This window comes from Paramisgurnus dabryanus, chromosome 13, assembly GCF_030506205.2.
Source record: "Paramisgurnus dabryanus chromosome 13, PD_genome_1.1, whole genome shotgun sequence".
NCBI lineage: Eukaryota > Metazoa > Chordata > Actinopteri > Cypriniformes > Cobitidae > Paramisgurnus > Paramisgurnus dabryanus.
The window spans coordinates 17,180,573-17,202,098 of record NC_133349.1 but is presented as its reverse complement, the minus strand read 5'-3'; the positions used below and the strand labels follow the sequence as shown (position 1 = coordinate 17,202,098).

Below are 21,526 nucleotides of genomic sequence, written 5' to 3'. Positions count from 1 at the left end.
CGTGAAAATGCTTACGATTGACGCACATTCTGAATAGCAGTCACGATATGAAGGCTGTCTTGGTTTCTGGGTAATTGAGTGATCATGACGGTAACCTCGGCTCACAATCACTTTTTAGCTCACCAGCAGGTAGCGCTGCTTTGCGCGCAGTGACCCGACAAGGAAAAAAGTTTGAGTGCTGAGATTTAACGCTTGCGCAGAACAGGTTGCTCGGCCAGTTCCTCTGGTTCACTTACCTGAGAGGTACACTAGTTTCGGTTAAAAACAGAAAGGAAGAGCAGACGCCGGGGTCACGCGCCATCATTTAACCGAACTCGGACTCCGCTAAGCGAGAGAGAGAAAAGTTCAATAAAAGCACTAATATATCGAGATAAGGATTAAACGTGTGAAAGGACTCGGGGAGTATTTCGCCGTGGCTCTGCGGGCGGCAGGTGTGCTCGTGTTTTCTCTCCCGCACGGCACTATTCCTTTGAGGTAAGCGACGGAGCTCGTGACAGGTCTCGACTTTTCCCCCGCCGCATTACACACGCTTATTCCGGTAGACGCCACCGTCACGGAACGCCCGTAAAACAGCTGGATGCCTGCCGAGTGTCGCCGTTAGCAGTCCGGTGCCGTTTTCCCTGGTTGAGAAAAGCGTCGTCTGGTCCCCCGTGGGGAAAAGATGATGGGCTTTCTGCGCAGGACGTTTAGCCGTCGGTCAAAGAGACGTTTTCGGACGTCAGACGAGCCTGACGGGACCGGCAGAAGCGGAAATGCGATGCTTCAGGCGCACCAGCAGCAGGTGATTCACGCGCCGACTGTTGTGACCGGGGGAGCCGTGGTCCACATCCCCGCGGCGGGCAACAGCAAAGACGCCATCACATGCAGAGTCCTGCTGCTGGACGGATCGGATGTCAGTGTGGAGTTACCGGTGAGTGCGCGGGGGTTTGGAGGAGTTACGCTTGTACGTGTATTAAAATGTAATTGCTTCCCTTGTCATGTGTTTTAAAGTACCATGTAACTAAAAGTTACCCATCCTAGCTGTCACCGGGTTTCCCGGTTGAGAACAGATGGTGCTCGTGCTTGGGTCCCCTTGTTTACTTTCCGCCTATAGCGACCGCTCAACCTGATATGCATAAACAACACCTGAGCTCTGAGAGTGTGACAGAAAACGAAACGAGCCAATGTAGAGAGAGAAAATCCCCAAACCGTTTGAAAAGGGAAAGTGTTTTCCAGAAATAATTTCCCAGATGTTTAACCAAGGTCGATGAACTAGTTATGCGCTTAACCTTTGGTCCCTCTTTTGCAATGCCCTGAAATAATGTCTCGGTCACTTTATCTGAAGCGTCAATTCATCTGTTTGACTTTCACCAATTCCAACATGATGGTTTCATAATAAACTTTAGTGTTGTTTTGTTTAACACTTTTAGTGTGTCGTTTAGTGGTCATGAACTATTTCAGTTAACGTTACCACCTGAAACACTACTATAGTTAAATATTATAGCATTTACTCTAGTAAACTGTCTTAAATTCTTCTCAGTAAGTATTAAAGTATTTATTACTTCACTATAGTAAATAGTATAGGCTACCACAGTATTTTTCATGTGGGTTTTAACGTCAAACTTTTCCTTCGTCCGTCAGGTACGGGAATCACCTGAAGGTCGTGGCGCGTGTTTTGTAATTGTAGGCTATTTTCAAAACACAGTGTTGCTGAATTATAAACACGCACGTCATAGTGAAGAAATGTTTGTCAAGTCTGAACATGTCCAAATATTTATTATGTAGGAGCTTTGCGTGTCAGTCCTTTGCCCTTGCAAATTATAAATTCCTTATTTGACCCCTCTCAATTTTACTCCCTTGTTTTCCTGTCATCTCAGTTTCAGCCATCTAATCTGCCACTCAGTTTAGTTGTACAGTTAACAACTTTTGTTTCTATGCAGGACGTCTAGTTCGTACAGGAATGTTCCTGACTTGTGTGTGTTAAGTGTTGTACAGTAGGTCAGTTTAAACCGCAACTGGTATCACAGAAAAATAATAGCCACCCCCACATCTCAGGGTGTGTCCCAAATCCAGCCAATGTGCTCTGACACTTCAAGCTATTTTTGCTTCAGCCTTGGTTGGTGCAGCTACATGTGGGTCAATGACAAAACAAGCTCTTAAAAAAAGTATTTTTAAGAAATCTTTTACAATGGATGTAATGCATATTTTTAAGCCAGGAACAATGTGTTTAAAACGTTTTGTTACTTGAACAATATTTCAGTACACTCTAAAAAAACAAACGGTGCTATATAGCACCAAAACAATTGCTTTGGATCGTAACGATAGAAGAACCATTTTAGTGCCATATAGCACCGGTGAAGAACCAGTGAAGCACCAGTGAAGCACCAGTGAAGCACCAGTGAAGCACCAGTGTAGAACCATATAGGGGCCATATAGCACCACATATGGTTCTACATAGCACTATATGGTTCTACACAGGTGCTTCACTGGTGCTTCACTGGTTCTTCACTGGTGCTATATGGCACTAAAAATGGTTCTTCTATCGTTACGATCCAAAGCAACTGTTTTGGTGCTATATAGCACCATTTGTTTTTTAGAGTGTACATTTAAATTATTTTTTGATATTTCCGTTCAGAAAATGTCAGGTGGTACAATAAATCATTATCTATTTGCTAGATTAGTTTTAATGCTCTACCTGTGTCATGCTGATTGTTTATTTGATAAGTTGCATTTAAATTATAATCCTGAAAATAGTTTAAAACATCTTTACCATACAACTAACATTCAAGGAATCTAAATTTTAGAACAATAATTAAAAATAAGTATAATAACAATTATATTAGACAACCTTAGCTTGTATTTATTAAAAACGTAAATTATTAGCCAAATTATTAGCTTAACATTTTTAGCTTAATGTTCTTTTTATTTCTTGGGGGCATTCATAACAGTTGCACCCTTTGACTTTCTGTCTGCCCCTCTGACCTCTACAATAAATTGACATTTAACAGACTTCTACTTGGATGCTGATATACATAAGCTTTGTCTGTGATATCAAATTCATAAAATTTCTTATTAAATACAATTAAAATGTGTTTGATAAGAGAGCATTTTTTCATTGGTTGTACCACCTGACACAGAATGTGTACCAGCCTACCCAATAAATTAAAGTAGCTGTGTTTTCAGTATTTGACAGAAATCTTCAAACTTTTAATTCAACCATAAAGACGACATGGGGTTTACTGGATGGTGTGATGTAATATCATGTTTAGGCCTGTCACGATGATGACTATATATTGACTAATCGCCCGATTAGTGAACATGTCCTCAGTAGTTGGGGCGTGAGGAGAGGAAATTAACGTAAACAAGTCGGCACCTCTATTCTGTCCAAAAACAGAGGCATGGAAAGGAGCTATACAAATAAAAAGTCATCTGAAACATAACCATAACATCTACGCTATGTTCAAAACTGCCTACTTCCATACTATATTGTATATACTATACTGTATATTGCATAAAGCACTACTTCACCTACTATGGAAGTAGGCAGTTTAGGATGCAGCGCACATGTTTAGATCTGAGGTGTAGCCATTATAAATGTGACTGCGCATACTACTCACAGATGCGATCAGAGTAACTTTAACACTCTAAATTAATAAACCCTGTGAAGCTGAGATTAACACTAAACAATGACTATTAGATGTTATAATTGAAATGCATATTATATAATATTTATTTTGTTTTAAATATTTATAATATTATTTTTCTTACATTACAATTTCATATAAAAAATTTCATATTTTTCATCTTAATATTCTTAAAGTTGTGTTCTTAGTATGGATGTACTTGCATTGTCATATATAATCAGTGACATAAATGGTCTTAAAAAGACAATACTATCGACTATCCCCATTATTTCTGAGGCATTTAACTGACTTATGAACAGTAGCTATCCTGACAGGCCTCATCATGTTTTTACTGTTTATTCTTGTTAACTTCTTAATAAAAGGCCCATGGTGGCAGTTGTACTTCCTTGACATTTAAGAACATCCAAATAGTTTTATCCCTACATTCCTAACCCCATTTGTTCGTAAAATGTTTACAGAAAAGGTTTCAAACATAAAATTATGCCAAAGTATCATAATTTGCAATTGGAAAAATATAAACACCATTTTGAACTCTTTCCCTGCCATTGACGAGTTATCTCGTCAATCTGCAATACCGCTATTATCCGCAACTTATAAAACAAGAAAGTATTGCTCTAGGGCAAACAGCTGTATGTCTGTGTAAGTTTTAAGGATCGCTCTGCATCTGATCTCTATCAAAAGTCCTTCATAAAAATGGAATTATCTCAGCTTTTTGCTCAAATTTTTTTTTTTTTTGATGAAACCTACACATATTTGAGAGATGATAAAAACAGAACACATGAAGGTAGGATGAAACAGATTTTTTTTTGTTTAAAAGCAGAGGGTCTGTTCTTTTATTTCATATATTGTTTGTTTATATATTTAAAAAGGAGCATTTTCTGAAAGGCATTAAACTTTTGTGAAGATCATTAAAAATGCTGGCGGGGAAAGAGTTAACAGTTGCCCCGCCTGCCAAGTTTGAGATACCAAAATTAGTATTTATTCTTAAAAAATACAGAAAATGTATTTTAGCTAAATAGGTTTCATAATTGTATCAAGTTATTTTTATAATAGTAAAATATGCACATTTCTACCAGACACAATTTTTGCAGTGCATTGCACTGTATTCAAAAAAAGCAGTTAGATCTGATTTTCATAGCTTATCAAATATATTTGCTTAGTTAGGACAAGCTTGTTGGTTAAAAATAATAGTTTATTTCCCCTAATTTAGAATTCTGAGCACTTCATTCAATAAAAACTTGTCCTTGGCAGTCATCATAACCGTGAGTTTCTGCCATGACAATGCCCTATTAAGATCTTCTGCCCCCCCTTTTTCAGACAAACATGTAAACAATCATTTGAATTTCTGCTTTTAAAAGATGCAGGGCTATTGAAAAATAACCTAACCCTTTTGAAAACAAGATCTTATTCTCCAGAAAAGATTAAGCTGTGTGCACACCGCCAGCGACTATTAACGGCGGAGCAACACAATCTCATTAATTTCAATAGAAGCTTGGCGATTTCAGGTGACAGCTGGTGACACGGAGTAGGCGTGTCCAGCTAAGCTACAAAACCAATGAGAGTGAACCATTGGAGATCACGTCATCCGTCTTTTGCCATTTACTGAGAGAGCAGTTACTTATTTGTTTATAGTTGTTAGTAGGAGAATTAGGAATGCCTCCTAACAATCCATCCTAATGACAATGCTAACTCTCATTGGTAGTCCCTCCCGAATATCCCTCCTCATTTGCATAAAGTTCAACTTTTCTTAACTTTATCGCTCTGCTACGGCTAGTTGCTGGCTGTCTAAAATGGGCTTTATGGATTTCCATGCGTTGGTTGTGGGTTTTTCCTCACCTAAACAAAAAAATACACACTTTATATCTCTTCGGTGTTACAGAGGAACCTTCCTGATTTATGTGAGGAAGAAATTGGGTAAGCGCAAATGGAAATAATTGTAGCATGCATGTCACCATGCTTAATCAGGGCCATCAAGCCCTGCAGGTGTTCTTGAGCTATACTTCCCGCTGAAGACACGCTCCACAGGTGTCCCCTTAAAGTGTCACGAGATTAGTGTGAAGCCCTGAGCTTTCTGCACTTAGAGATTTATTCCTGCTTTAAATGTGTGCGTTTCAGAAACACTCCAGGGGACAGGATCTGTTTGATCAGATTATGTATCATTTGGATCTGGTGGAGGCTGATTACTTTGGCCTGCAGTTCATGGACCTGGAGCAGGTTGCGGTGAGTGGCACTTAATGAGCGTGTGTGTGTTTGTGTGTGTGTGTGTGTGTGTGTGTGTGTGTGTGTGTGTATATGTAAGTATGGCAGTGACCTGTTTTTCAATAAGCTACTGCTCTGAGAACAAAAAAATGAGAAATGAAGACTGTCAGTGTGAAACAGGCACTTGACATCAATCAGTACAAAAGGATTTTCATTTCCTGAGCACTTGTACTAATGACAAACTCTCTTCTTGTTCTTTGTCTCTGTTTCTCTCTGACTCTTTCACTTTCTTCTCTATTACTCGTGTGCTTCACATTTCGTTATGTTTTCAGCACTGGTTGGATGCAACCAAGCCCATAAAGAAGCAGATTAGACGTAAGTAGTTATGAGACACATGTACACAATATGGTATAGAGTTGTTTAGTTGGCTGGTCACAGATGGCTGATGACCTTGGGTTCATAATTTACTGTTGCCTGAGTGACAATTGTCAAAGAGTGTGTGTACTCTATGGGCGTGAATAGAGCCAAGCCCGCAAGACACACCCCTACTAGCAGCTAACCAAAGAGAAAGGTAGTTGTGTGGAGAAAGTAAAGGGATACAAAATGCAGCAATAAAGTGTGACTTTCCAGTGTAGTATAGTCTTATCGGACATATGCTCACATAGTCAAATAAAAGTCTACTGATGCAATCTCTCATGTTTTTTACTGTAATACCCTTCACAACCCTTTAAAAAGCTGTTGAGTCGCACTGAAACAACATAAACTGACTTATGCCTGTCTCTATGACAACTTCATATCTCTCAAGGATGATTCCTTGTCTTTTTTGCTTTACGAAGTTTATGTACAGATTTGCTAGTGGTAATTCACTTGGTAGTGTTATTAATGTTGTCTGCTTCATTGCCTTATTGCAGTCGCTTACACACACTTCTTTCTGTCCTAGATGGACCTCCGTACAGATTGTTTTTCAGGGTTAAGTTCTATTCATCAGAGCCCAATAACCTTCACGAAGAGTTTACCAGGTAAAAGAGTATTGCAGTTACATACTTGATTTATATCTTGGTGTCAACATCAGTTCAGACTTCATAAATGGTCAAAAGAGTCAAGGAGTGGTGTTCATGTAGCTCAGTTGATATGGCATTGCAACACAAAGGTCATGGATTCAGTCCCAGGGAACATGCGTACTGATCAAAGATACGTTATTCCGGATATAACATATAACATATAACATGAAATTCTTAAAGGGCCCATATTATGCAAAATCCACTTTTACAAATGAGTGTTGGCAGTGTGAAAACAAAAATCCACCCACTCCTTCTTTTTAAATCCTTATTAATCCAAAGCAGTCTCATTAGACGTGCTGTTTTGATTTTTTTTTTAATGTGATGTCACAAAGATAAAGCCGCGGGGCGATCTTTTAGCGACTGACTAACAGTCCGGCATTACCATAGGTTTTGCCCTAGGCGAGTTGTACGTTGTCCTCTATATCAGTGTTTCCCAGCCGGGGGGCGGGGCCTACGGAGGGGCCTCAGCAGATTTCCAAGGGGGCCTCAAGATGAGTGAGTGTGGGGCCTTCAAATATTGTTGTGGGAAACTAGGGGGCCTTGAAAAAGTGAAGTGAAAAAGGTTGGGAACCACTACTCTATATCTCAATATTGTATTGTGTAAAAATGGGCATAATAGGTTCCCTAAAAGTAATTCTAAGGATGGGTCACAATAAAACTAGTTTATTTTTTAGTGGCATTGCTTTAATTACTCTGCTGAGAGCATTTTGTGCTTTAGCTATTAGACAGTTTGCACAATAAAACTCTTTCTGAGAAGTTTTTACATTCGTTCTTTTAAAAGGCACAATATGTAATTTTCGGTGGTTAAACCAAAAACATTGTTGTATCTTGACGTTTTAGATAACTGTTAAGCCCACAGTGTGGCTCTATAGAAGCCAACCAAGTGATATCCTAGATCAGGGTTCCCCAAATCTTACCCTGGAGGGCCGGAGCACTACAGAGTTTAGCTCCAACCCTGATCAAACACACCTGAACAAGCTTATCAAGGTCTTCATGATCACTAGAAAATCACAGGTGGGTAAGTTTGATTAGGGTTGGACCTAAACTCTGCAGTGCTCCGGCCCTCCAGGGTAAGATTTGGGGAACCCTGTCCTAGATGCTTGAAGTACCGCTTCCGCATACAGCATCTGCGCAGATCAATTGCTGTGTGACATCAAAGTATCATAAAAAGCGATGCAACAGTACTGTTTTTGAATTGCTGTCATAATAATTTGATGTCACATGCCGATTGGTCTGCACAGTGCCACATGAAGTTAAACATGCCTTTGGTTTCTATGGCAGTACAAGCAGAAACCATGGGATAACCTGCACATTGACAAGCGACCCTATGAATAGGTGCGTAATGATGGTTAAATCTCTCTGGTAAAAATGCTGGTTGAAATTCTCTGAATTTAATCTTTGGGATGCAAGTACTGTGCGAGTTTTGTGAGTTTTGGATATCTTAAAACAAAACTCTTACATATTGTGCATTTAAAGCACCACCACTCCAGCTATACTGTACATATGCAGATGGACATCATAGCTGTTCTGTCAAGTCTTGCTGCGTTTATCTTATCTATTGCACATCTACTCTTTAATTGATTATACAGTGTGATTTAAAATTAAGAAAAATATAAAGCATGTCATAAAAAGGAAATGTCGTATATGATCTGTTTGTAACTTTCTAACTGTTGATATTGCAGGTATCTCTTTGTACTGCAGCTTAGACAAGACATACTGTCCGGCAAGTAAGAAATTACACAACCACAGTCAGACGCACACAACCATGCACAAACAAAAAGAGGTCCTTTCATTTCCTCCTTTTTGCCCTCTATCACACCTCTGACCCGATGTCTTATGCACACATCGCGGTGGGGTTTTCTACTGGGCTCCAATAAAAGCTCTGTTTCAGTGTGTACGATCTGGGTCTGGTCTCCTGGGTGCTGCTCTGCTCCTTTTTAATAAAAGAAACTCTGATGAGAACCAACACATAGCTTCTAATTTAAGAGCACAGATATGCTCCGACACACTTTTCCACACAGGGGCCACACTCTCTTACATAAACACAGGCTACTGTAATCTCACATTTCAAGAAAGTGAATGTTGACCATAGTTTTATCGTGTGATTATACCATGGGCCTGTTGGTTCCATGGGTATGCATTGCATTATTTTTTGATAAACGCACACCTGACCTGTCAGATGTCTTTAAATAACCACCAGAGCAATGTCTCTGGTCACCGTGGAATAATTGATTCCGGCCCTTTGAATTATTTGAAAATAACACCCCACACACCTGCAGTCTAACATCTTGGGTCAGGTGTGCATTATTTTTTCGAATAATTCAACGGCCCGTCGTCAATTAATTTCTTATTTGATAGCCACTTATATTTGTGACTCTGTCTGTGAAATCCAGGCTAAAGTCTTATAATCCAATTATAAGATTAGGAGCATCAAAGTTTGATTTTAAAGAAAACACCACCATTTTTCAATATTTTACTGTGTAAAAATATTAAAGTGCTGCAAACTAAGTGCTCTTCTGCCATACAATATAGTTCTCATGTTTTATCCGCTTAAAAAATCGCCATGTTTTATTTTGTGCTACCATACTTACTCGTAACTACTCATGTAACAGTCTTTAAATGGGTTTGGTGGCTTTTTAAAGGGACACTCCACTTTTTGTGAAAATATAGTAATTTTCCAACTCGTCTTAAACATTAATTTTTACAGTTTTGGAATCCATTCAGCTGATCTCCGGGTCTGGCGCTATCACTTTTAGCATAGCTTAGCACAATCCATTGAATCTGATTAGACCATTAGCATCGCGTAAAAAAATAACCAAAGAGCAGCAAAGTCCTTGATTATTACAGCAGAATATCTGCCTAGAAAATCACAACTTTTAATTTTCAGTCGGTCTTGGTACACGATGTAACTACAGAAAAGTCAAGTTTTAAATAGGAAAAACATTGAAACTTTTTGGTTATTTTTGAGTGCGATGCTAATGGTCTAATCAGATTCAATGGATTGTGCTAAGCTATGCTAAAAGTGTTACCGCCAGACCGGAAGATCGGCTGAATGGATTCCAAAACGGTAAAAATCAAATGTTTAACTCTAGGGGAGCTGAAAAATTTGCATATTTTCAAAAAAAGTGGAGTGTCCCTTTAATTCATCCCTTTTTGGATCCTAAGGAATGAATGGGGCTAGGATAAATGTTAACACATTCACGACGTGCTAAGTTTAATTAAGTACGTAGTATTATATTGAATAACGGTGGTGTTTTCCTTTAATTATTGATTTCAATTCAATTTATCACATGACCTTACTCTATAAATATTAAATATATTAAGGTTATATTTTCACAGAATGTTCCTTATGATTTTATGTAAAAAGCAGTAAATCACTTATAATGACATCAGCTTGGTTTTTCAAGATTTATTCTGCAAACACATTTGTTCTATAAGTGTCATTAATTTTCTCCTTTTTCTGAACAGGTTAAAATGTCCGTATGATGTGTCTGTGGAGCTTGGGGCGTATTGCCTTCAGAGTGAGTTTAGTTTTTCTGAATTTGCATATATATTATTTAGCCTTTTGTTTACGTTGTATATTTTTGCTTGTTAACAGGTGAACTTGGGGATTGTGACCCATTAGAACACTCAGTTGTTTTGATTTCCGAGTTTCGTTTCTCACCCAAACAGACAGAAACGATGGAGGCGGACATCTATCGCAAATGGATAGAGTACAGGTAAGCCCACCTCGAAAAAGGTTTTATCCTCATCCAACTGTACTGCTTGACAGCTACTGTATCACTATGGTAAGACCAGCTGGCAAGTTAAACACTGTGAAAGTATTATGAAAAATCTTTGTCTTATACACTACAGGACTTTGGACCAATTAGATTTCACTGTGGGCTGGGCATGTGGCAACAAAAATAGAAACCAAGCTGTGGTTTGGTTTTGGCTTACAGAAAAATTAGGCAGTGAGCAGATTTGTCACTTGGGTAGAACATAGCATAAGACGCTGTGTTTTAAAGTGATAGTTTACCCCAAAATTAAAATTTTGTCATCATTTATAGCTCTCATGTCGATACAAACCTGTATACATTAAGATATTGTGAGGAATGTTAGTAATCAAACTGTTTGTGAGCCCCATTCACTTTCATATGATTCTTTTTTCCTACTATGGAAGTGAATGGGGTTCAAAATCGGTTTTGTTTTGCAGTCCAGGTGATTTGTGTGCTATATTCTAAGTCCTCTGATGCTGCAGTTAGGATTTAAAAAAACATAAAGGTGTAAAAAAAGAATCACATTTCTTTGTTTGTTTATACATGAGTTATATATGTCAGCGTAATAGTTCACTACAGCCTGGGCTGATACTTTTGGCTAGAGTTTTTTTGTTTGCTGCCATCTCTGTTACTAGGCACTCTTGGGATTGTATTTTTTCAGTAATGAGCAGGAAAGACATAGACAAATGCAGATGGCCAGACCATTGTCAGCAATGTAAGTCAGAAACAATGTCTTGAATTGAATTCTGGCAGATTCCAGCAGCCAGCGTATCGATTCGAGCACAGCTTAGAGGTAAAATGTGACAGGATTTCCGGAGGTTAAAAAATGATTTGAGACACAGCATTTTGGATGTACTCAATGGGACATATGGCAGATGCTGGCAGGATTGCAAAGAGGGGGTTGCTGTACTGCAGACATGAAATAACTGGTTACTATGGTTAAGAATGGGTCTTGGTTGATGAGTTATGGCATTCATTAGGATTCATAAGCTTACATTGTTGACAAATACGTCTCTACGCAGGGGAATGAGCCCATCTCAAGCCGAGCTGAACTTTCTGAATAAGTGCAAGTGGCTGGAGATGTATGGAGTGGATATGCACTTTGTGAAGGTGATATCTTTAAATACTGATTATAGTTAACATTAACAGTCCCAGCATGCTTTTCCCTTTTATACTCATGGCATTCACAGAATTGTATTTCCACTAATAGAAGTTCTATTAGATCTTTACAAAGGCACTATTATTTCTCCATAAAAACTATTATATCTCTTTATGTTAGTATACTCTAATATACTGTACTTACACTTCATACTATAACATACTAACATATACACTCACCTAAAGGATTATTAGGAACACCATACTAATACTGTGTTTGAATCCCCTTTCGCCTTCAGAACTGCCTTAATTCTACGTGGTATTAAATCAACAAGGTGCTGAAAGCATTCTTTAGAAATGTTGGCCCATATTGATAGGATAGCATCTTGCAATTGATGGAGATTTGTGGGATGCACATCCAGGGCACGAAGCTCCCGTTCCACCACATCCCAAAGATCCTCTATCGGGTTGAGATCTGGTGACTGTGGGGGCCATTTTAGTACAGTGAACTCATTGTCATGTTCAAGAAATCAGTTTGAAATGATTCAAGCTTTGTGGCATGGTGCTAGCCTGGTTAGCCAGACCTACATCAAGATGTAAGGTCTGGCAACTCTTCACACAAACGGCTCAATGCAAGGGGCGGGATATAAGGTTGTCCCTCAAAATGCCTCTGCACGCAATAGGATAGCGCTATGACGGATCAGAGCAACGAAGAAGGTGACGTAGTTACCGTAACCAGTCGGCAAAACTCCAAACACATCTTTCTTGCTTAAAAATGACTTCAGTAGGGTTATTTGCTCTTCTCTCAAAGAAAAACATAAGTCTAAGTCCTCCAGAGTCGCGGCCAAAGCCGCTTCAAAAGAAAGCTGTTCGCCAGCAGCAGCAGCCATTCTCTGTTTTCAAGTAGGAACCGTTGCAGCTCTGTCGTCATCATGTTAAGCCCGCCCCACAGACGCTACACACGATGTGATTGGCCTGACCAAATTTTGGTTTTTGGACCGGTTAAGTGTATTGTGAGTGCCTAGACTAAACCCTGGCAGCAAATATATTTTGCGGCCGCTAGGGTGCGTCTAGATTTCTAGGCTAGCATGGTGCATTATCCTGCTGGAAGTAGCCATCAGAGGATGGGTACATGGTGGTCATAAAGGGATGGACATGGTCAGACAACAATGCTCAGGTAGGCTGTGGCATTTAAATGATGCCCAATTTGCACTAAGGGGCCTATAGTGTGCCAAGAAAACATCCCCCACACCATTACACCGCCACCACCAGCCTGCACAGTGGTAACAAGGCATGATGGATCCATGTTCTCATTCTGTTTACGGCAAATTCTGACTCTACCATCTGAATGTATCAGAAATCGAGACTCCTTAGACCACGCAACATTTTTCCAGTCTTTAATTGTCCAATTTTGGGGAGCTCTTGCAAATTGTAGCCTCTTTTTACTATTTGTAGTGGAGATGAGTGGTACCTGGTGGGGTCTTCTGCTGTTGTAGCCCATCTGCCTCAAGATTGTGCGTGTTGTGGCTTCACAAATGCTTTGCTGCATACCTGGTTTGTAACGAGTGGTTATATCAGTCAAAGTTGCTCTTCTATCAGCTTGAATCAGTCGGCCCATTCTCCTCTGACCTCTAGCATCAACAAGGCATTTTTGCTCACAGGACTGCCGCATACTGGATGTTTTTCCCATTTCACACCATTCTTTGTAAACCCTAGAAATGGTTGTGCGTGAAAATCCCAGTAACTGAGCAGATTGTGAAATACTCAGACCGGCCCCTCGGGCACCAACAACCATGCCACACTCAAAATTGCTTAAATCACCTTTCTTTCCCATTCTGACATTCAGTTTGGAGTTCAAAAGATTGTTTTGACCAGGACCACACCCCTAAATGCATTGAAGCAACTGCCATGTGATTGGTTGATTAGATAATTGCAATAATGAGAAATTGAACACGTGTTCCTAATAATCCTTTAGGTGAGTGTATACTCCAATAACAGCTGCTTTATACCTTAAAATACCACTACAATAACTTCAAATGTGGCATAATCTATTTAATTTCCGAAGAATTATTATGATGCATATAGCTATTTTTAGCAGGTATTTATTTTGTGGCTATGTATTAAAGCCTGTTGAATATGTTTTTGAGATATTTCTTGTATACTGCTGTATCATAAAGGGACGGGATGGAGGAGAATACGCCCTGGGACTCACGCCAACCGGAATCTTAGTGTTCGAGGGTTCTAGCAAAATTGGTCTTTTCTTTTGGTGAGATTCACAATTCATTTTCTGACCAGCAGTTAGCTCAACATTTTTCTTTTACATTTATTTCTCCTCTCACCATGTGCCTGTACTTAAATGTTTCCAATCAGGCCAAAAATAACCCGTCTTGACTTCAAAAAGAACAGACTGACTCTGGTAGTGGTGGAAGATGACGAGAAGGTGGGCATTACATGCACAAACCTGCTAATTCATATCCTCTGTGCTGGTTATTTTGCAAGTCAATGTATTTTAAATATTACATTTTATTGTCCATGTGAACAGAAAGTATACATTTTAGCTTTGAGAAACATCTGCCTGTCAGACAGAGACAGACACATTTTGGGGCCTGACACTCCGTAAATAATGATGATTTTAAAGAAAGACTGGAATAATTTTGTTATATTTTTTATTTTATTTTAGTACAAGAACTCTACTGTGTCATGCACACTTTTTAAGACATGTGCACGTATACTTGTGTCTCCAGGGCCGAGAGCAGGAGCACACTTTTGTGTTCCAGCTGTCGAGTTCTCGGGAATGCAAGCACTTATGGAAGTGCGCGGTGGAAAGCCACGCCTTCTTCCGGCTCCGACAACCAACAAATAGCAGGAACAGCCGCAGCGACTTCACACGACTAGGCTCCCGCTTTAGGTTCAGGTATGCACAAACATGCATGCTTATTCTGGTGACATTTACAGTGATAGAAATATTTTAATTAAAATTTTGTTGTGTTTATAGTGGAAGGACTGAATATCAGGCCACACACAGTGGTAAAGTCAGGAGAGCGAGCACTTTTGAGAGAAGACCTAGTAAGAGATACCCATCACGAGCACAGTCATTGGGCAAGGGTAGGTCTGTGCGATGTATGCTGCTTCTTTATTCGATACTCTAACCAATGCTCTTCTTTCTCTGCTTTATCTGACAGCATCTGACCCTACAACCTTTAAATCCTGATTTAGTTCAAGTATTACGTCATTTATGAGTGTTTTGTCTTCCACAGCCATCACTCCAGCGAAACATCCACATCTAAGGTAAAGCCACGCATTCATACACTTCTATATGCAAGCTGATTTCGGATTTAAAGGATTAGTCAATTTTCTTAAAAAAAATTCCAGATAATTTACTCACCACCATGTCATCCAAAATGTTGATGTCTTTCTTTGCTCAGTCGAGAATACAATTGTTTTTTTTTTTTTTTTGAGGAAAACATTCCAGGATTTTTCTAATTTTTATGGACCCCAACATGTAACAGTTTTAATTCAGTTTAAAACTGCAGTTTCAACGGAGTTTCAAAGGACTCTAAACGATCCCAAACAAGGCATAAGGGTCTTATCTAGAGAAACGATTGTCATTTTTTGACAAGAAAAATAAAAAATATGCACTTTTAAACCACAACTTCTCGTCTATCTCCGGTCCTGTGACGCGCCAGCGCGACCTCACGTAATACGTCATCACGTCAAGAGGTCACGGATGACGTATCGAAACTACGCCCCAGTGTTTACAAGTGTTGAGAAAGAGGACCGTTACGAAGTTCTTTTATATCGAATGATACTAATTAATGTCTTTGTGTCAGTTTATTGTTTAAAATGGTCCGCAAATGTGCATTTCACATATGTAACACCTGACCTGTCCACGGCATTACCCAATAATTTGAGGTCGCGCTGGTGCGTCACAGGACCGAGGTAGACGAGAAGTTATGGTTTAAAAGTGCATATTTTTTAAATTTCTTGTCAAAAATGACAATCGTTTCGCTAGATAAGACCCTTATGCCTCGTTTGGGATCGTTTAGAGTCCATTTGAAACTCAGTTGAAACTGCAATTTTAAACTGCATTAAAACTGTTAAGTGTTGGGGTCTATTAAAGTCCATTAAAATTAGAAAAATCCTGGAATGTTTTCCTCAAAAAACATAAGTTCTTCTCAACTGAACAAAGAAAGACATCCACATTTTGAAAGACATGGTGGTGAGTAAATTATCTGGATTTTTTTAAGAAAATTGACTAATCCTTTAATTTCTTTGTTGTGCTTACTGTCTGTAATGAAAATTATCTCTCTTTTTTTATAGCGCTCAAGCCAGCCCACGCTCACAACCGGTACTTTTTTAATTTTCATACTTTGAATATGATTATATTTAGGAAGACATACCTACATGTGGGGATTTATTTTAAGAGCACGATCAAAAAAATCACTGAACCATTTGGGGAAGTTAATCTAGCGTGATTTTTTTAAACCATGTAGGCAGACTGATGCATTCTTGATGTCCACGTAATGAAATAATGGCAAGAGATTTTAGTAATTTTTTTAAACGTTTTCCTCTAGTATACACACAACATTCCAATTACACAGGAACCCTGGCAAAGATCACATCCATCTAGTTTAACCCACCCTCTGTATGTACAGCCAATGGAATTGGGCCATGTTCCACCACCACACAGGTATACATTTCATTTATAAAGATAAATAGTTTTAGTAAAACTGTTTGAATAATATATATGAATAGAAGAACATTCTGTGAAAATATAACCTTGACGTCTTGAAAATGTTTATGTGCTGATGTCAGTGTGCATGTCTCTGATCTCATCTGTTTCACCTGCATGTGCATGTGTGTCTGATTTAGACCCTCCTATGTGGACAGACCCCCTGCGAGCAGTGTTGGGTTTGGTGAGAGTGGTTTAATTGAATGTGATGGCAGGAGCGTGTCTGTGGTGCACAGGGACAAAGTTATGACTGCACTCTAAGCATGTGAATGTTTTGATGAACCACTCGCACCGCTTAAACAGACCAATGAGCACCGTCTTTCCATGCTACCACTGATCCACAGCATCACAAACCAAACCCCATCATCTCATCTACAGGAGTGATCATCCATTCATCATGTGACGTGTTTCATCCAATCAGATATATTCTGAGTGAAAAAGACACATTGTGACTCTTAAATCGAAATGGTGTAGCTTTTAGTGTTTTGCATCATTCAACCATTTAATTGAATTTTGCCTCATGAGTATATTATGTAAGAGAAAGATGATGTCAGGAATATGTAACTGCTGCTGTTGGCTTTGTATACTAGAGCCAGATTACTCAAGTGTGCTGCTGAAGTTTATTATCAACTCTCAAACATCTGATCTAGTTTATTACGCATCTTTAGAAATACAGACAGATGTGTTCGTGTGGAAGCAGAAGCACAGCTGAGCACCATGGTATTGCCTATTTTATCATTTTCGTTTTTATTGGATTGCCTGGCCTGTGATAGATGTGTGCAAGTTACGCCTACTCATCAAAGTTTACTTGGAGTGCGAATCAGTTATATGATGATATGCCAAGACAACCGCCTCATTGTTTACAAACATTCAAGCATTTTTATGCTTGTATTAAATGCTTTCCTTAATTTAAATTCTCCTTTTGAAAACACATTTGAAAGTACTTTTCTGTATGTGGTATTAATCATTACAAAGCTTAGATCCTTGTGTTTGGTCATCACAATCTATTCAATCATAGCGAGGGGAGGGGGAGAGTTTTAATGATTATGGACTGCTGCAATAAGACCTGCCTTAATAAATGTGTTTACACTAATCGACTCACTGTTTTATTGACTGCAAACCCTTGACATTTGTTTCTCATTTTTGCATTAGCCATTTCTCTTTACTAACATCATCTGCATAAACAATACCTGTCGGCCCACAAACCTGTTTGTGCATGTTTCATGTCAATTTGTTGTTGTCACGATTATACATAAGGTGATGTTACCTTAAAATTAATCATGCCTAGTGGGGTTTGCATGGCATTGAACTGGAGTTCACTGTGCTGTGATTTTACAGGGATTAATAAAGATACCACATTTTGTATGTGTGATTATTCTGCTATTTTTCTGTCATACGTCATTAAAATAAAGTGTAGCTGTTAGGTTTAACTCACTATTTTTGTTGACGTGAATGTTGTGCTGTGGTTTGTAGTTTTCCCTTAAGCAGCGCAGACACTCGGAGGTTCAGTGTTGAAGAAAATGAAGCTCCGCTCTCTGGGAAAATACATCGCTGCGTCCATCACCATGGATACGAAAAACCGGAAGCGTTGTGCATCACGACAGCTAAACCTAGTGAGTTGCACTTGTACCGCATTTACAGAATGTAGGGTGACGTAAGGTAAAGTGAGACACTTTTTGTTAATGAAATTAATGTTGAAAAGTGTTACTTTACTACATCCCACACAGATCCTGTAGTATACTTTAGTATTTGCTAACTGTAGGGTTTTTGAGCTTTACTAGCCTAAATACTAGTATAACATACGATGTAAAACTGTTTATTAATTCGCCATAGTTAATACTAAAGTGTACATTGGCACGATGTAATAACTATAATATACCTACTACAGTTTACTACATTTTCTCTATAGTAGCTAGTTACTTATAGCATACTACAGTTTTTTCATTAGTGGGAACCACTTGCGTTAAAGGAACAGTTCACCTTAAAATGAACATTGTCATTTAAATATCTCCTAGCACATGAAAAAATATAACATTTAACTATAGCTTTAGAATAGTAAATCATATAAATTGTACTATATTATAGTAATCACTACACTTCATTAAAGGGCCACTAACCTAGGTGTTTTCTGCAATGTAAAAATAGTCTCTGGTATCCCCAGAATGTGTTTGTAAAGTTTCAGTTCAAAATACACTACAGATCTTTCATTATATGATGTTGAACATGGCCATTTGATGCTGTTTTTGTGTGTGTTGCTTTAAATGCAATAAAAGCTTCTGTTCCCCTCCCTGTATGCAAAGTAGAGGGTAGAGCGCTTACACATGTGCTTTGGACTACATCAAAACGTGTCTCTGACAGAAGGTTGAACTACGCGCTTATAAGGCGGAGTGTGTGAGAGGTTATGGTTGGGGTGTAATCAATGTGACATCACATTGATAGGGGATCCCCAACAGCCTGTTTTGTGTGACTGTTGCGGTTTAAAGGAGATTATATAAAGAAGAATAGATTGATTTGTTTAATAACAGGAAGTTTTGCGCACACACTGGGACTCATTTTCTGCTAGAAACACATTTAAAAATGCATTTTCTATGTTATTGGGGGAGTTTTAATGTATTCTACACTGTAGTATTCTAATTAACTACAGTAATAACTAATGCAAACTGCAGTATACTTTGGTGTTTACTAAAGTAGGATTCAAAAATACAATGGGGCAGTTTCCTGGACAAGGCTTATTCTAGTCCCAGACTAAAATGCATGTTTGAGCTGCCTTAATTTAAAAACACCTTGTACTGACATATCTTCATATATACATACTGATATATTCTCACGTATATCAGTGCCATTTTTTTGTCTCAAGATGCACACCAGTAATGTTTTTGAAAAGTTTGTCCTAATAAAACTAAGGCTTAGTCCTGAATTAATCTAAACCCTCTCCGGAAACCACCCGTATATATAGAAATGTTACTACAGTAAACAACTTACTGCAGTATGTATTTTTTCATGTGTGGTGTTTTCTTTATAAATAGAAACATGTGACCCTGGACCACAAAACCAGTCATAAGGGTCAATATTTTGAAACATCATCTGAAAGCTGATCCATTGATAATCTTTTCATTGGTGTATGGTTTGTTAGAATAGGACAATATTTGTGTGAGAGATAACTATTTGAAAATCTGGAATCCAAGGGTGCAAAAAATAAACAATATTGAGAAATTTTAAAGTCATCCAAATGAGGTCCTTAGCACTGCATCCACTCACAAAAATAAAGTTCTGATATATTTACTTTAGAAAATTTACAGAATATTTTCATGGAACATAATCTTTGGTATTATCCTAATGGTCTTTGGAATAAAAAAACAAAGTGGTAATTTTGACCCATACAGTGTATTTTTGTATATTGCTACAAATATACCCTTGCTACTTAAGGGTCACGTGTATTAACGGAATGTCCACATATGTACATACATTTAAAGTGATGGTGACCAGGGACAGAACTTGTTATCATTACTTGTCATTATACACTTGCTCTCCACTATAAGTTTTGAATGACACATGATTAAAATGTATAAATGATCTCTTTATGGTAAGTTACAGATGAATTTCATGATATGTATGCTGGTGTGTTTATTTATATTAGAAGCTTGGGTTGTGTCTCCTGGACGGACAGATGAGCTGGATCGAGCTTTACACAGTCAGCATCAGCTGGAAGCAGAACCTGCACCTTGGCCATCCCTTCACATCAACATAGACATGGTCAGTTATTCAGAGATCATGGTCTCTTAGAAAAGTTAGCCGTGTAATTTATGCAATGAAAATACGCATTTAGTTTCTTAGATTCTCCGTTCTCCATACAAACAGGCAGAAGAGAAACCTCTTTCTGAGAAAAGTCTTCCTTCCTCCCCTGCGGTTTTACAAGAGCGTCTCAAGAGCAACATCTCCAAAGTAAATCCTGTCACAGGCACACTGCATAAGCATGGTGATGAATACTCAAACGCTTGTGCAAAGTTCACACATCTGTTGACAAACATTCCAGCCAGTTCAATCTAAATAAGGTCCCCAGTAGATTTGCTAACCCCTCACAAGGTTGTCCAAAATGATCACAGCTTGGACTATAGCTTATTATTAATATCCCTGACCAGTTAAGTAAAACCAGCCACTTTTAAAGTGTCATAATTATACCTGGATTTTACAGCATGTTGGTTCTACTAACTGTACAGCTATATCAAGGGGTTAATTATGACACTGTAACAGTTTATACAGCACAAATATTGAGGTTGCTCTTTCTAACTACAGGGTACCACCCAAAGTGACAGTGGAACCTCAAAGGGGAACTCTTCAAGTGGAGACCAAACTGACAGGTACAAACTCTGGATGAGATTGTTTAACAAGCTAGAAATCTAAACACAATTAAAATACCCTTAACATACTGTAATGCTATCAGTTGTATGTCACTGACTTTGGACTTTATATCAGGTATCCCAGCTCATCGCAGGATTCGGGATCAAGCAGTCTGAATATAGAGAAGCCAAGACTAGACCGCCGCAAACGCCTTGTCCGACAGTTCAGCTTGTGAGTCAGCTTAGGTCTTTATCTTCTGAAGGTATTTGGTTGAGGTTTTTAGTTGTTGAATTATACTCTCTAACCATATAGTAACCATAGTGATGAAGATGACCTCCCAGAAGCACTTGCAGCTATCTCTTCCCAGAGCAGTATGGGAAAGACTACATCAAACAGCTCCTTGGACAAACAGGTCCAGCCACCAATATATCCACCGGTAACTTTCTTCTTAAACTCATACTGATGCCAGTGCTAAATAGAACAGTGAACATAGATTGATGCGTTTGTCTATACGTGAGATGTTGCACGGCTTATGCAAATGCATTTTTGTTTCTCCATAGCAGAAGGATGCTCAACGGTTAGAGCATTCTCCACTGTTGTGCCCAAATCCTGTACCTCAGCTGCTACCCTATACTACACACACACAAAGGTAACACACATGCATAACAAATTCTTTATAAAAGCTTTTATGATGTTTATAGTGAGGTTTAAAAGTCC

At 38.7% G+C, this 21,526-nt stretch overlaps 1 protein-coding gene across 3 annotated transcripts in view; it reads left to right on the top strand.

Moving 5' to 3' along the window:
* Positions 1-61: 61 nt before the first annotated feature.
* epb41l4b (erythrocyte membrane protein band 4.1 like 4B) overlaps positions 62-21,526 on the top strand; it is a 27,069-nt gene continuing 5,604 nt past the window's right edge. The window contains exons 1-22 of one of the 3 annotated variants that reach the window (XM_065245545.2): positions 62-910; positions 5,739-5,843; positions 6,155-6,197; positions 6,763-6,841; positions 8,566-8,610; positions 10,352-10,404; positions 10,482-10,602; positions 11,664-11,751; positions 13,917-14,005; positions 14,110-14,179; positions 14,484-14,653; positions 14,735-14,844; positions 14,997-15,027; positions 16,060-16,087; positions 16,314-16,429; positions 17,945-18,084; positions 20,109-20,224; positions 20,330-20,413; positions 20,765-20,829; positions 20,945-21,040; positions 21,131-21,245; positions 21,370-21,458. In XM_065245545.2, coding sequence (XP_065101617.2) covers positions 662-910; positions 5,739-5,843; positions 6,155-6,197; positions 6,763-6,841; positions 8,566-8,610; positions 10,352-10,404; positions 10,482-10,602; positions 11,664-11,751; positions 13,917-14,005; positions 14,110-14,179; positions 14,484-14,653; positions 14,735-14,844; positions 14,997-15,027; positions 16,060-16,087; positions 16,314-16,429; positions 17,945-18,084; positions 20,109-20,224; positions 20,330-20,413; positions 20,765-20,829; positions 20,945-21,040; positions 21,131-21,245; positions 21,370-21,458 — 2,102 coding nt within the window. In that variant the 5' untranslated portion in view covers positions 62-661. Of the gene's footprint in view, positions 911-5,738; positions 5,844-6,154; positions 6,198-6,762; positions 6,842-8,565; positions 8,611-10,351; positions 10,405-10,481; positions 10,603-11,663; positions 11,752-13,916; positions 14,006-14,109; positions 14,180-14,483; positions 14,654-14,734; positions 14,845-14,996; positions 15,028-16,059; positions 16,088-16,313; positions 16,430-17,944; positions 18,085-20,108; positions 20,225-20,329; positions 20,414-20,764; positions 20,830-20,944; positions 21,041-21,121; positions 21,246-21,369; positions 21,459-21,526 lie in introns of all 3 variants that reach the window. The other 2 variants (XM_065245544.2, XM_065245546.2) reach the window with 2 other exon arrangements.